The 14796-nt window shown below is 37.8% G+C and overlaps 1 protein-coding gene across 2 annotated transcripts; it reads left to right on the top strand.

The window, feature by feature from the left end:
• The first annotated feature begins 6680 nt into the window (after nt 1-6680).
• LOC113417372 (guanine nucleotide-binding protein G(I)/G(S)/G(O) subunit gamma-11) lies at nt 6681-12091 on the top strand. 2 transcript variants are annotated; one of them, XM_026675734.2, is made up of 3 exons: nt 6681-6794; nt 7328-7425; nt 11868-12091. In XM_026675734.2, exons 2-3 carry the CDS (start codon nt 7330-7332, stop codon nt 11991-11993), a joined length of 222 nt encoding a protein of 73 aa, XP_026531519.1. In that variant the 5' UTR covers nt 6681-6794; nt 7328-7329; the 3' UTR covers nt 11994-12091. The 2 variants fall into 2 exon arrangements, with proteins under 2 accessions (XP_026531519.1, XP_026531520.1); XM_026675735.2 differs by lacking the exon at nt 6681-6794 and adding an exon at nt 7050-7171.
• The last annotated feature ends 2705 nt before the right edge of the window (nt 12092-14796 follow it).

The raw sequence follows: 14796 nt of genomic DNA, 5'->3' as shown, positions 1-14796 counted from the left end.
CCCTCGCGCGCCTTTTTATTGAAATCCTTTCCCCCAACCCCCCACCCGCCTCCTCCTACTGGGCAACTTTCCAAGCTCAGCCCGGGAATAGTTGGGCTGAGGCCGGTTGATTCCTGCTGTGATCTAGGAGTGAGGCAAATCTCTCTCGAGGGTGGAAACGGGACGGAGAAGAGCACTCGTCAGCCGCCTTCTTGACATTTCCCGAAACAGTTCCCCTCCTCAGAGGAGTGATGTTTGGAAAGAGACGGATGAGCGGGGCTGGGCGACTTAATTAGGAAGCCAGCGAGATGGAGAAGGAGAGGCCCCACAAGGGAGAGTTATGAATGAAATTATAGCATAAAGCCGGAAAACCCAGAAAGTAAAACGGGGGAAGTAGTGGTAGATTGAAAGAATTAATATCACTTGAGGTTGGTCCAAGAAGTGGCTTTACACATGGCTGTATATTTGTCTACCTCATCAAGAGGCTGCTAACCTGTGTTCCTACTTCAACACAACACAACACCAGAATGCCTTTGCCTGGATCCAGAAGCTAAACAGCCTTGACAGGGAAGAGAATAATTGGGAAAGTGTCCAAAATTGGAGGGCTGACTGGGTGATTGAAAAAAAAAAATCATAAGAAGGCAATGACAAAACACTGCCATCCAGTTGCCAAGAACAACATGAGGAATAAATAATATGAAATCACCAGGCATCAAGTTCTGTTTAAAAGACACTGGATCTTTTTATAACAACCCTCCCCCAAATACCTCACCATGAAGCTAATGGAAAAATAAAATTGGGGTAGGTTGGCATGAAAGGTGTTTTCAAATCTGATATTTCAGACTTTTAGTCTATACTGCAATGTATGTAGTGTGCTCTAGTCAGAATGACTATAACCATGATGATTTGGGATGATGGGATGACATGGTGATTTGGAATGACAAAATACTCAGTGGTGGGATTCAATTTTTTTTACTACCAGTTCTGTGGGTGTGGCTTGGTGGGTGTGGTGTGGCTTGGTGGACGTGGCAGGGGAAGGATACTGCAAAATCTCCACTCCCACCCCACTAACCTGCTTTCCAGCTCCGTTCTCCTATGCAGGACATCCAAAGAAGATTCAGCCGATTAGCTGGGACTCAGGAGGCAGAGAACAGATGGGAGCAGGGCCAGTCAGAGGTGGTATTTGCCAGTTCTCCAAACTACTCAAAATTTTGGCTACTGGTTTCCAGAATGGTCAGAACCTGCTGAATGCCACCTCTGAATATATTGGAAAACTCCAATATGCAGAAAATTATGTTATGTCTTCCTTTACAGGCTAGTTCTAGAAATTTTCTAAGCGATCAACCATTGAGATGCAGCCTTTGGAACAGACAGGTAATCCTCGACTTACAACAGTTCATTTGTTGAAGTTACAACATCACTGAAAAACTGACTTATGACCATTTTTCACATTTGTAACCAATGCAACATCCTCATAGTCACGTTATCAAAATTCAGACAGTTGACGACTTTCTGACAAGCAAAGTCAATGGGGAAGGCAGATTCACTTAACAACCATGTAACTAAACAGTTGTCATAACTCATTTTACAACTTTGCAAGGAAGGTTGCAAAATGAGACAAAACTCACTTAACAAATGTCTCACTTAGAACATAAATTTTGGGCTCGATTGTGGTCATAAGTTGTTTAGTAGATTTGAACCTATTTTGATGCAAGTTGTCTGGCCTAGCTAAAAGAGTGGGTGAATTTCTTTTAGTAGCCTCTTTTAAGAGATTACTTCATTTAGAAGGTCATGAATTAAGGTTTGGATGGCACAGTATGACAATGTTAAAGTTAACATTGATTTCAGCAATCACTTTGTTAGACGTGCCATACTAAGAATTTGGAATAAATGTAAAACAAGATTTTCTATGAAGTTGCCTTTTGGGGTATCCCCCAGGAAGCTGTTTTTTTTTTTTTTTTTACAAAAGAAGTTGTGGCAAAGTGGTGGACTTATGGTAAAATAATATATTTCAATTCTGGTGAAATTCTACTCTCATGTCAAGAGAAGAGTTAGAATTAACAGACTGTGCTTGCCATTGGTTCATATATCAACAATTGAAAGAAAGATTTAAACTAAATAAAAAGAGTTATGGATTTGACTTTATTAAAAATGAATTGGAAATCTTATTGTATGGTAGTGATGAACAAATTAGTGCTAAGGTTTATAAAACATTATTGAAACTGAATTTGGAAAGTGAACATGTAAAATGTTGTATGATTCTTTGGGCAAGGAACAATGTGAGAATATGTGAACAAAAGGTTTAAAATTCACACTAAACTATAAAAGTATTTCAAGTGAATGTTGGAAATGTAAATGTAAAGAAATGACATTTTAATATTTATGGTGGACATGTGATAAAGCAAAGAAATGTTGGAGTAGAATTTATATCTTAATACAGAAAATTCTTAAAGTGAAGATAAAGATGGAACCAGAAATTTTTCTTTTGGGTTTAATGGAAAAAGACTTAGGGAAAAAAATGGAACCCTAATCTTATACATGTTGATGGCAGCAACACTACTTATGCACAAAAGTGGAAGGACATTTTGATTCCCACCATGGATGAATGGCCACAGAAGCTGATGGAGTTGGCAGAGATGGCTAAATTGATGGTTTTGATAAAAGAAAATAATATAAGTATTTTTGTTTCTACTTGGAGACTGCTTCTGGACATTGTGCTTGAGGTGGAAAAAAAGAAACTTTGATTTTGGGTTTTATTGATTAGATTGATTTGTTATTATAGAAATGGCTAGTTTATATTATTATGGAAAAGTAAAAAGTTGAGGTTCGATGTTAATGCCTTATTCTATTGCAACAGAGAGTTGAATTGTGGTCGTAAGTCGAGAACTGTCTATAGGAGTGATGGCTAACCTTTTCCACATCACGTGCCGAAAGTGATGCAACATGCTCGTGACCCCCCCGCGCCCCTGTGCATGCGTGTGCAACCCCCTGTGTGAGCACGGTGCACCTGTGCATGCACACGTGACCCCCATGCCCTGCAGCTCTGCACATGCGTGCGCAACCCCTGCTTGTGCCCTGCCCCCTGTGTCTGCATGCATGACCCCTGTTTATGCCCCACCCCCTGCACATGCACACATGACCCCCTGCATGCTCCCTGCCCCATGCGCATGCATGCGCATCTCCCATGTGCACGTCTCCCCCCACGCATGTGCAGCAGATATCCGACAATCAGCTGGCTGGCAGGGGCATGCACATGTGCAGTAGAACTCTTCCGGGCGACCTCTTGCATGCCGACAGAAATGGCTTTGCATGCCATAGGTTTGCCATCACAGACCTATAGTGTATTGAGGCATTGTATTTCATGGCCTTTTAAAATCTTGCTATACCCAAATGGTTTTGTTTATATACTAGTTAGGTATAACAATTTTTGGCATTGGATGAAATGGTTCTTATCCAATTATTCTTATTACGGTATTTAAGAACTAAGGTCCTTAGATACCATAATAAGTTTTGAACATACTGCAATATTCTGATTTTTTTTCCCTTCAGTTTTAACACTGTCAGAAAAAAAATCATCATAAGGAAAAAGACTTTTGCCAACTTTAAACACTGCCAAAAATGTGGCAAAAGCCTGTGGTAACTGAGCAGCTCATTTAAAGACTGTGGAGTCATTTGATGATGTCTCATTTAAAGACCTCTGGAACATTATTAGGATGGAAGCTTTTTGGATCTTATAATGGATCTCATTCCATAAGGCAGGGAATATTCTGAGTCCTTTCAGAGGCTTTTCCACTTGCACTTACAAAAGCAAATCATGTTTTTTTCGGCCATGACATTGTCTGCAGCTTTATCTCATGCCCATTAATGAAAAAGGCTTGTCTTTGGAAAAATCTGTTGAAATAGTATTTTCCTCTAACTTGGACACTACTTAAAGCACCCTCAAAGTTAGTTTTGTCACCCTATTACCTTGAAAAGAGCTCAACTGATTGCCAATGCCATTCCAAAGGTAGAAATGCATCTATAATGAGAGTAACCAAATCCATGCTAGTTATTTGCCAGTTCAGGATTAAGTGGATACGACTTCAACTTCCTATAGAGAGTCCTATAGAGTTTCATCCAGGAGCAATTCCATGGGTTGCCTACCAGGATTCACACTGCACAAGAGTTTGACTTATCTTTTAATAATTAGTACTTGGGGGGATTATCTAGGAAATGTAGAGGTGTTGGCTAGATTGGTAATTTTAAAAAAATCTTCAAAGAAGGCATTGGCAAGCTGCTAGTTTTATAACGCTGCCAAAAATTGCATGGATGTAGTTCTCATAGAATCCTTATTTTAAATCCAGTCTCTCATGGAATTAATTAAGTTAACCTTGACTTAGAATGCAGTATGAATTATTATGCGCAGGATCTGGTTTTACAAATTTCATTGTTAAACAGTGTGGTGTGGGGGTAACTTTTTAAAAATTCCTGGTAACTTCCTGAAGAAGTTCCCACAAGTTGTTGGGTTTTTTTTTTGGCAAGTTTGTCAGAAGTGATTTATCAGTGCTTGCTTCCTCAGCTGGAAGAGAGGAGCTGGCCAAAGATCACCCAGCTGACTTCGTGTCTAAAGTTGAACTAGAAGTTCACAATGCCCTAGTTTCTAGCCTGATGCCTTAACCACTACCACAAACTGGTGCTAAGTAATAGTAGTAGTCATTGTCATAGGACTTGCGATGATGATGATGTAGAGGCCACCTTACTCCAGAGTAACTCTGAATTTACAGTTAAAAACAGAAGACAACAACTAGAAAAGTTAAAGACCAACCACGTCCCACATGCCTAAAAACAAACCACCACAGACAGGGCTCCACAAGCATACTACCTGAAGCCTGGAAGACCTGCTGTTTTTTAAGATTTCTAGAACATCATAAGGATGGGATCTGTACGCATCTCCTTCCATAAGTCATCACAACCGAGAAGGTGCATTATGGTTGTCCTGACAGATGATATTATTTGATTAACAGGATCCAAAGTGCACTGACTACAGTGTGCCAATCATACTGAGTAGGAAGAAACCATGTGAACAAGATAGATCCCCAAATAAGCTGATCCTATGCCATTACTGGTAATTTATTTCTGCTTTCATAATAAGCATTTCTGCTTGGAAATTTTCCTACCCAAAACATAACCAAGACACCAAGACATCCTATCTGTTTTCAACCAGCAATTGTTTTTCCTCCTCCACAAAAAGTTTTTAATGTCTGAATGTGTCTTACTATTATGAATATGCTACAATCATATCACTGGTTAGCAGGGATGGGATTCTACTGGTTCACACTGGTTCTATAGAACCAGTTGTTAACATCACCAGTAGTTCTAAGAACCGGTAAAACTGACCCCTAGCTGACCCCGCCGCCGCTCCTATGGGCCAAAAACTGATTTTTTTTACTGCGCATGTGTGACATTTTTCGTGCATGAGTGAAAATCCTTGCCTCATTCTCCCCCACCTGCCCCTCCCTTCGCTGGCCCTGGCTCCCGCCCTATCCACCCCTCCTAGGCTAAACAAACCGGGTTTTTTTTACTGTGCATGCGCAACATGCCTGCAGCCTGTTTCTGCACGCCCACAAGACAGCCATTGCTGCCTGCCTTTTGCTGCGACATGAGCCTCTTCACTACTTTGAAGGATGTGTGTTTGTGTTTTATTTTTATAGTTATAATGTACACTGAAGATAGCATTTAATTTTGTTGTACAAGGTGCAATGACAATAAAGTAAACTAACTAACTAACTAGTTAAAATAAATAGTGAGAGGGGGGACACAAAACCTGCAAACAATTCATGCAAACAACAACAAAAAAATTGGAATTAGCATTTGGGTATTATAAATACAAAAAAAGGGGCACCTTTATATAACTTGGTCAAAGTGAAGCACAGGAAACGCAGAGCCATCCGGGGGTGGGATTCTACCAGTTCACACCTATTCGCTAGAATCAGTTGTTAACATTCTAAGCAGTTTGGAGAACCGGTTGTTAGAAGAAATTACTGGCCTAATCCTGTAAGGAAGGCAGGAAGGAAACATTCTGGTGTTGCTTACAGAAACTGCCTCTCCATTAACCCTTATTACATTCCTGGCAAGACTAGACTTCCTGTCTCTGGAACTTCTCTGGAGGTTTTTCCCCCTCCTTTTCTGGTACTTTGCTTGTGTGGAGTGACCATTCAAAGTTACAATGGCACTGAAAAAAGTGACTTATGACCATTTTTCACACTTATGACTGTTAAAGATCCCCACAGTCATGAGAGGCCAGGCGAGGAGATGCGTGCCTCAATGTGAGTGATATTGAGTTGGCCACACCCAGCCAGTCACATGACCAAGTCATGCCCACCAACTAAGCCACGCCCATAGAACCTGTTGTTTAAAAAATTGAATCCCACCCCTAGAGCCATCCCATACATGCCTTCTTGGAAGTAAGTCCAATGGCATTCCATAGGGCATTCACTTAAATGAACTTCCATCTAAATGAGTAACGCAGGACATGTGCCTAGAGGGACAAGCTTTTCTGTATACTTGCCTTTCCCTATTTTCACATGTTAATTTTCCAAACACCCCCATTGTTTTCCAGCTTGGCACAGGGAAACAGCCAGATGTTTCCTTAGCAAACCTGTTTCCTGTCGAACTCTCACCATGGTTGGTATTTCCATCGTAACAAAAGGAGAGGCCCATATCCTGCCTCTAATAGGTTTCTTCTCTTCACTCTGCCACTCCTCACAACTCATTTCATGCTCCCTTCATGGATGGAAGACATTTTATACACAAACATCTTTGTGTAGTGTGAACAGGTGTGCCAATATCAGATTAAATTTTTCAAGAGGATTTTTCTTTTCTGTGATAACTCTTCTATATCTGAGCAGTTTAAGATTCCATGTAGCAGGAACGGATTCTTTTTGTGTCTGTGTTTTCTGTTAGAGCTATTTTAGCCAATTTGGGCATGGCATGAAGGAAGGTTGGCTGGCTTTCCATGAATGTGGAAGGCCTCATTTTGGTTTGAAGCAATAAAAACTAGAAGGGGATGGGGCAATTTTTGTGGCGTATATATTTGGATAAATACTGCTGATGAATTAAAATCCTTCAAATGGTTACTAGAAGCTTTAGAGAGCTGGCTGAAGAAGAAACAGCTACTTTACTTTAGAGAAATCAGGAGGAATTCATACAAAAAGTAAGGATTTTCCTTCATCGGCTGTATTCTCGTAATTTTATTTTACTTTTTTACACACACACACAGAGAGAGAGAGAGAGAGAGAGAGAGAGAGAGAGAGAGAGAGAGAGAAAGAGAGAGATCTCAAACTCACACTTTCTTTTTTCTTTAAACCAGCAATGCCAGCAATCAACATAGAGGACCTAAGTGAAAAGGATAAACTGAAAATGGAAGTAGAACAACTCCGAAAAGAAGTCAAATTGGAAAGGCAACCTGTAAGTAGTTCACCCTAATGATTTTCTCTCTTGAGTTCTAAATAATGTTTTAAGAACAGGATTCAGTGTTTTCAATGTCTCTCTGTGTGTGTGTGTTGAAAAAAATTGCAATGTATTCTATGTAAATTATTAATGCATTGGGACTGAGTTGCTTCACTTAAGGAGGCAAATATTTTCTCCTGGTAGGTTTATTGCACATTTTCTTTTGAGAATACTGTAAACAGTTCTTCAAGATTAAGAAAATATCTCCCTCTCCCCCTGCCCCCAATCTCTCTCAAGCAAAGTGAGTAGAAATTATAGTTTGTCTTGTATTCCATTATTAAAAGGACCAGCCTGATGCCACTCAAAAGTTCTTAAAATTTACAGTGGCAAGTTTGTTCAGCTTTTAGAAGTATTAGAAACATTCTTGTTATTTTTTTTTTATATCAGGGCTACATATGATGTACAAGTTGTTTTTAGTCATCTTATTTTTATTGATGTCATTCTGATAATTTAAAAAAAAAAAATCACCTGACAAGTTATCTGTTACTTAAATGATGTGGATCTTGCAACAAGACATAACCAGTGGATTGCTCATCTTTACTTTCCTAATTCATTTCCTGTCTCACTTACTCTATTTCTAACTATTTCTTACTATATTTTCTATAGTCAGATAGCAATCTGTGCCTAATGAGTACAATTACCCTTCACTGAGATTATTCTTTTGTGAGTTGTTCTTTTTCCTTCCTTCCTTTCTTTTTTAAATTAGGGCATGCATATAATTAGCCAAGCTGGTGAACCAATTTAATATATTATTATATTTCATAAGCATTTTCTTACTTTGGGCAGTAAAATGTCTAGGACTGGCTCTGGCAATAACATTTTCATCCTTTTAGAACTGTTTTGTTTACCCATAATACTGATTTAATTTATCATTATATTTTACAATCTAGAATGGAACCTTTTTTTTGGGGGGGGGAACCAAAAAGCTTTGAGCTTTTTCTACTGATCCTCACTGCCTTTTCCTCCTTACCTGTAACCTCAACCACAGCCTGGGAATGATTGACTGTGGAGAATGTCTGTTCAACATTCATGGCAAAATAGATGACACAAACACAGCTTAAAGAAAACCCATAATTATCAGGAAAGGAAAGAAGCGTGAACAGGCTGATTATGGGTTGTACAAACAGAGAGCTAATTTTGGGGTGTTTTATAGCTTAAATATAAGACTTAAGGGACCAAGTTATAAAACAGCATGGAAGAAATGAATGGTCAAAGGCAGAAAAAAGCATTCTGAGCAGTATTCAGAATTACGATTGCTATGATAGATAATTTCCATGACATAAAAATGAGGCATTTACCTGACTACGAAAATTGTTTCCAGAAATGTGTATTTCCTGAACACATAGTAAAGTGGATAAGTATAGCATCACTAGTGCATTAGCAGAAAGACAAATTTATAAAATTAACCCAATGGCAGTGTAAGTACCAGGATGTATTAAATATATGTTAACATTGTGTTTTATATTTGTGCTGTTTTTGAATGATACACAATTACTGATATTTACAGAGTTAGCCATAATTCTCAGTAAAAAATCTGCTTTATATTCAGATAGTACAGATTCTATTTCTTAAATTTAAAGTTACACATTTATCTTAACAGTGTATTATAAATTTATTTTTAATATTATTTTGATTTGATGTATATTTATATGTTATCCTTCTCTCCTCTCTCTCCATATCCAAATCTTTAAAAACATCAACAATGAAATTTAAATATCTACAAACAACATATAAACATACAACAATAAACATTTTAAAAGCAGCAGTTTGATCTTGGAATATTATCCTATAAATTCCTATGTGAACTGAAATTTATTATTTAATAATAAATAAATAAATAATAAATAAATAAATAAATAATAAAAGAACAGGCTTGTCAAACTTGATTTCATTGAGGGCTGCATCAGGTTTGTGTTTGGCCTCGGAGGCAGGGGGGCATGACCAGCTCGATGTCACTTGTGTCAGGGGCACCTGTGGTAGCCCGAGCGCTCTGCCAGCGACAACAGGCTCCCAAGCTCCATTTTTGGCTGCAACTTTCTCCTGCAACCCTGTTTTTGCTGTCAGAGGGTTGCAGGAGGTCATCACAGCCAAAAATAGAGCTTGGAAGCCCGTTTTCGCTGGCAGAGGCACCACAGGCCAGTCCTTCACTATTTCCAGGGTAGCCCTGTGGGCCAGATCTAAGCACCCCACAGGCCAGAACTTGAGTAAAGTATGTCTTTAAGCATTGTCTTAAAAAATTGTTTGGGGGCATAGATCTCCTCTAATTGGGAAGACTTTTTCATTGAGATGAGTTTTAATAGGCTTTGGAATAAACCACTTTCGAGATTTTATCTCTGATATCATCCAGCCTATTCAGTAGGTCAACTGGGAAGCCCTGCTTATGACTCCCAAAGGTTGGTTCAGCTCAGAATATGGTGGCCTAACAATGACACAACTCGAATACTGCAATGTATTTTACATAAATTCAAAAACATGCTAAGTCAGATGGCTAAAAGGAACAACATAACATAGACACCAAAATGTTGCACTAATTGGCAAATTATATTTCTCTTTTTTTCCTAAACAGGTGAACATATTTCCAAACAAAAGTGTTAAGCTGTAGCTTTATAGTCTAAGAATGTCTGCATAATCTATTGGTGCCCAGATTAATTACTAAAATGCCCATCAGTAGAATTGGATACCTACCTAATTTAGCTGTGAGAAACAGAAAAGCTTCTCCTAAATGTTTTTAATCAAAATATAACAACAACAAAAGTCTGGTGGGTAGGAAACCTGACACTTAAATACAAAAGCAGATAATACTTGCTTTTTTGTTAATTATGGATTTTAAAAAAAGAACTAGAACTATATACAAATACTTAATACAATAAACAATTATAAAACATGTCCTTTAAATCAGGGGTCCCCAACCACCGGTCCGCGGACCGGTACCGGTCCGTGGAACAAGTCCTACCGGGCCGCTGGCTTGCTGGGCGCCGCCATCTTTGTTTGATGAAAAGTCTTCGGTGAGCTTTTCCGGTAGAAAGCTCACCGGAAGCACTTTTTCATCAAAAAGATGGCGGCGCCAGCCATTTCTACCCGGAAAAGCTCACCGGAAGCGCTGGCGCCGCCATCTTTTTTTGATGAAAAAGTCCTTCCGGTGAGGTCACCGGAAGCACTTTTTCATCAAAAAAAGATGGCGGCACCCAGCTAATGCCGGTACCGGGCCGCGCCATAAAAAAGGTTGGGGATACCGGGCCGCGGCGTAAAAAAGGTTTGGGATCACTGCTTTAAATGTTTGGTAAACCCTGAAATGTATTAATGTTACCCTTTGTAAAATAAATATAATTCTGCTAATCCTGATAAAATAACTTTTCCCTTAGCTTTTTGAACAAATGAATTTTCTCAAATGCTTTCTCAAGCAAACTCATTGCTCAATTCTTCTCAATTTGTTTTTCAAATAAAGGATTATCCAAGCATTTCCATTGTGGATCTCAGTTGAACGAAGTTTAAGGCAGCTTCATACAGTGTATAGATATCTTAGTCAGTCATAATAGTCATAATTTTAGAATAGCCATAGTTTATATAATAATGATTATATTATGGCAAGAATTTCTATTTTTCCATTTTATTTCTACTTAATTTATATATTTAATGAAAATGTCATGATTCAGTGACCTGAATTCTGTATGGCACTTCTTGTACTGGAATCATTCATATTATGTACATATTACATTAGCATATATCGTCAACATGCCAAATAACCATAATTAGAATTTTAACTAGGGATTATAGAATTTTAACTAGGGACGGATGCCTCTACAGAGAGTATTATCCTATTTTGGTTGCAAATTTATGATATTTCAGTTTCCAAGTCTTGGACTTTTAATATCTTAGACTACCCTACCACATCTTTGTATGTCATATGACTTTCACCATTCCTAAATCATAATGCTATATATACTATATATCTTTGAGTTGGCAAAAATGACCAGCATGAAATGTATCCCCATTGCTGATTTATATCTTGGTTCTGTTTACTTTATCAATGCCACCAGTTATTGCCAGGCACCTGAATTCCTACAAAGGTAATTGGTGACAAAGCTTATAGGCTGTGATTGTATGGAAAAATACTGCTTACTTCCATCCTTACAGAACAGCAAGAGAGTTTTATTCAGCACATGGGAAAAAGAATGCTGTTCATTTTATTATGCAACAATTCATTATAAACATTATGCAAGTTACTCTGGGAGGCTGTATTTCATAATACCCAGCATGCATATGTTATGCTTCTTATGATACAAAACAAGGTGACAATTCTTCTCTTCCTCAGTTTCATAAACTCTGCATATCAAAGGGATATTTTCTACCTTTATAAAAGAGATTTAAATATGTTTTTTTCTCTTTTTTTCCCCCTTAAGGTGTCTAAGTGTTCTGAAGAAATTAAAAATTATATTGAAGAAAGATCGGGAGAAGACCCTCTAGTGAAAGGCATTCCTGAAGACAGGAACCCTTTCAAAGAGAAAGGAGGGTGTGTAATTGCTTAGAAGAATGCAGATAATTTAGAAACTGGGAAAAATAACCTACTATAGTATAGCTAGTTTAATTTAAAGCTCAGGAATCTTATTGTACAAATTAATTTTTTTTTTTAAAAAAAATAACAGAACAATTATTTCCTGAAACAAATTTTTGCTTACCATATTATTATATTTCTTTCAAGAGGCTGTTTTGTATTCTTAATTACTTGCATTCACTGGCTGAAATTATTATTAACTACTGTATAATTTTGGTAAAAATAAAAAAATCTGAATGAAACATTATGACATCCCCCCCTTCATAATATAGGATTTTAATTCAAATGTCCTCATGGCAACAATTGTATGCAACATAATTTCATTTTAATGTATGCTGATTGTAGTATACATTCAAAGTTACAATAAAGTTATTCTAAGTCGCTAAATCTAAGTCAAAGGTTGTTAATCTCCGATTCTCAATAGCCTTCACAATTCATCCTGCATAATCTAATTTGGCAACACCTGGAAGCTCATAGATTTCCACATTGCAAAAACAGGTGCTCAATTTACAACTATTGTTTAGCAACTATTGCAACAACAGTAAAAATGTGATTTACAGCCAGTCTGGTCCATCCTTATAATCAGTGGTGGGATTCAATTTTTTTTACTACTGGTTCTGTGGGCGTGGCTTCATGGGCGTGGCAGGGGAAGGATACTGTAAAATCTTCAGTCAGAGGTGGTATTTGCCGGTTCTCCGAACTACTCAAAATTTCAGCTACTGGTTCTCCAGATGTATACCACCTCTGCTTATAATCCTTGCAGCCTCTTCTTAGTCACTGGATCAAAATTCCAATAGCATATATTTACAATAGTGGGTAGTACCTCAGGATAGTATGACCACCATTTGTGACTTTCTCAGCTGACTTCTCACAAGTAGAGTCAATGAGGGAAGCTGGTTCCACTTAGCAATCACATGATTCACTTAACAATTGCAGTGATTCACTGAATAGCTGTGGAGATTTATCTAACAACTATGACAAAAAAAAAAAAAAAGAAACTTTGTATGCTTCCCTTAACAATCACTGTGCCCAGCATAAATTCCGGTCCCAGTTGGAAGTTGAAAAGTATCTAGAAGTAGTATTATCCAAATCTAAATGAGCACAAGTAACTTATTTATTAATGCTATGGTTTTACATCTGAAGTCCATTTTTAAGATGGATGGTAGTTTGGTCAATTGGTTCCCAACTTAGCAATGGAGAAAACAGACTTTGGAAGATGGGATTCTTGAGACTTTCAAACTTCTCATAGTGCCTCAACAATTCAAGATGTATTTTGACCATGATGGAGACTAGCCTTCACTCTGTTCTTAAATAAGCAGCAAGTATACCTGGGGAGACTCTAATCTAAAACCTACCTAATGAAGTTGTTTTGGAGTATTTCCAATTGGACAATAACCTTATAGTACCAGGCTGAGATCTCAGTTTTATACAACGTATGTGTTATCATCTTGCTTTAAAATATCTTAAGTGCAGGGCCTAGTGTTAAAAGCTTGGTGGAATACAGTGATTTTGGCTGCTTTTTTAAATACAAAAGGGAAGGATTGGATAGAAACATAGGGCTACAGTTCCAAAATTTGGAGGTCACACCCCTTTAACCTCTGATTAAGAGAAACTTGTAACGTACTTTCCCCCCCCCCTCAAAATGCTCTCACTGGATTTCAATTCTGGCAAAGTAGTGTTGCAAAGCTTATCCAGGTGCAACACTCTCTGTTATTCATTTAGTAACCTAACCAGTATATATACCAATATAATATTTAGGATTCTAAATTAAAATTATAGCTGTAAAAATAAACTTATGTTTTTGAGATGAAGGAGTCCATCATTCCCATAATATACACACTGGTTAGAATTTATAGACATTGTAGCATAACTGGAAGGCATCAGGCTGGATTAGCGTTGTTTAGCCTTTTATCAATTCATTACACATGTAATTAATTGAAGTGTTTAATTTGAACATTTAAAAAAATTCTAGTAGAATCCAAAGAAGGTAGATAGTTAATAAAGCGGATTTCCTGTAAAATTCTAAGAATGAAGACTATCAAAACATATGAATTATGAAGAACCAAAGGATTTTTATTTCAGAAATATTTTCTGAACCTCTGCAATGAAGTGATGACATAATAAACACGAAGTTTATAATGAAATACTTATTAGCAAACTGAATTAAAACCTTTAATCAGGACATACTGCCTGTTGAGGGAGTGTTCATGTTCTCATGAAATAGTTTTCGCAAAGGAACAGTATCTAACCAGAAAGCAGAGATTTGCTATCCTCCACCCCATCTTCTCATACTAACTATGATCTTTTTTCTGTTCAGAGGGATACAACTGTAACGGAGTATTTGGCTTAGCTCACTCACAATTTTTACTTTCTAAGAACAATTATGAAGATCATTTGGGGATGGGGGGGGGAGGAGAAAGTTAAAGCAAATTAAACTTCCTATTTAAAGTAAATGAGCACAGTGCTCTATCATATTCCAATATTTGGTTGCATCGGGAGGATGAATAAGCAACCATAGCGATCCTCCACTTCTCACGATTTTTGAAAATCGTGAAACACCCCATTATCTTTCCAGGGAAATTCGAAAACTTGCGTCCTAGTTTACGTCTTTCTGAGACATGCTTATATAATTGGGCAATCCTCCGCTGCCAGTGACAGTTCTGTATGTCTCCACATCAGCAATTGAGCATTTTAAAGACCCAGCGCAATACAACTCCTTGGTAGCAGAAAAAAAAATAATCTTGCAGGCGGGGATTATACGCCGAAACTAGTTGCCA

This window comes from Notechis scutatus, chromosome Z (assembly GCF_049901735.1).
Source record: "Notechis scutatus isolate UNSWTSFEM ecotype Mainland chromosome Z, rNotScu1.2, whole genome shotgun sequence".
Taxonomy (NCBI): Eukaryota; Metazoa; Chordata; class Lepidosauria; order Squamata; family Elapidae; genus Notechis; species Notechis scutatus.
Note: the sequence above shows the minus strand (reverse complement) of the source record. Positions and strands in the feature narration are given on the sequence as shown.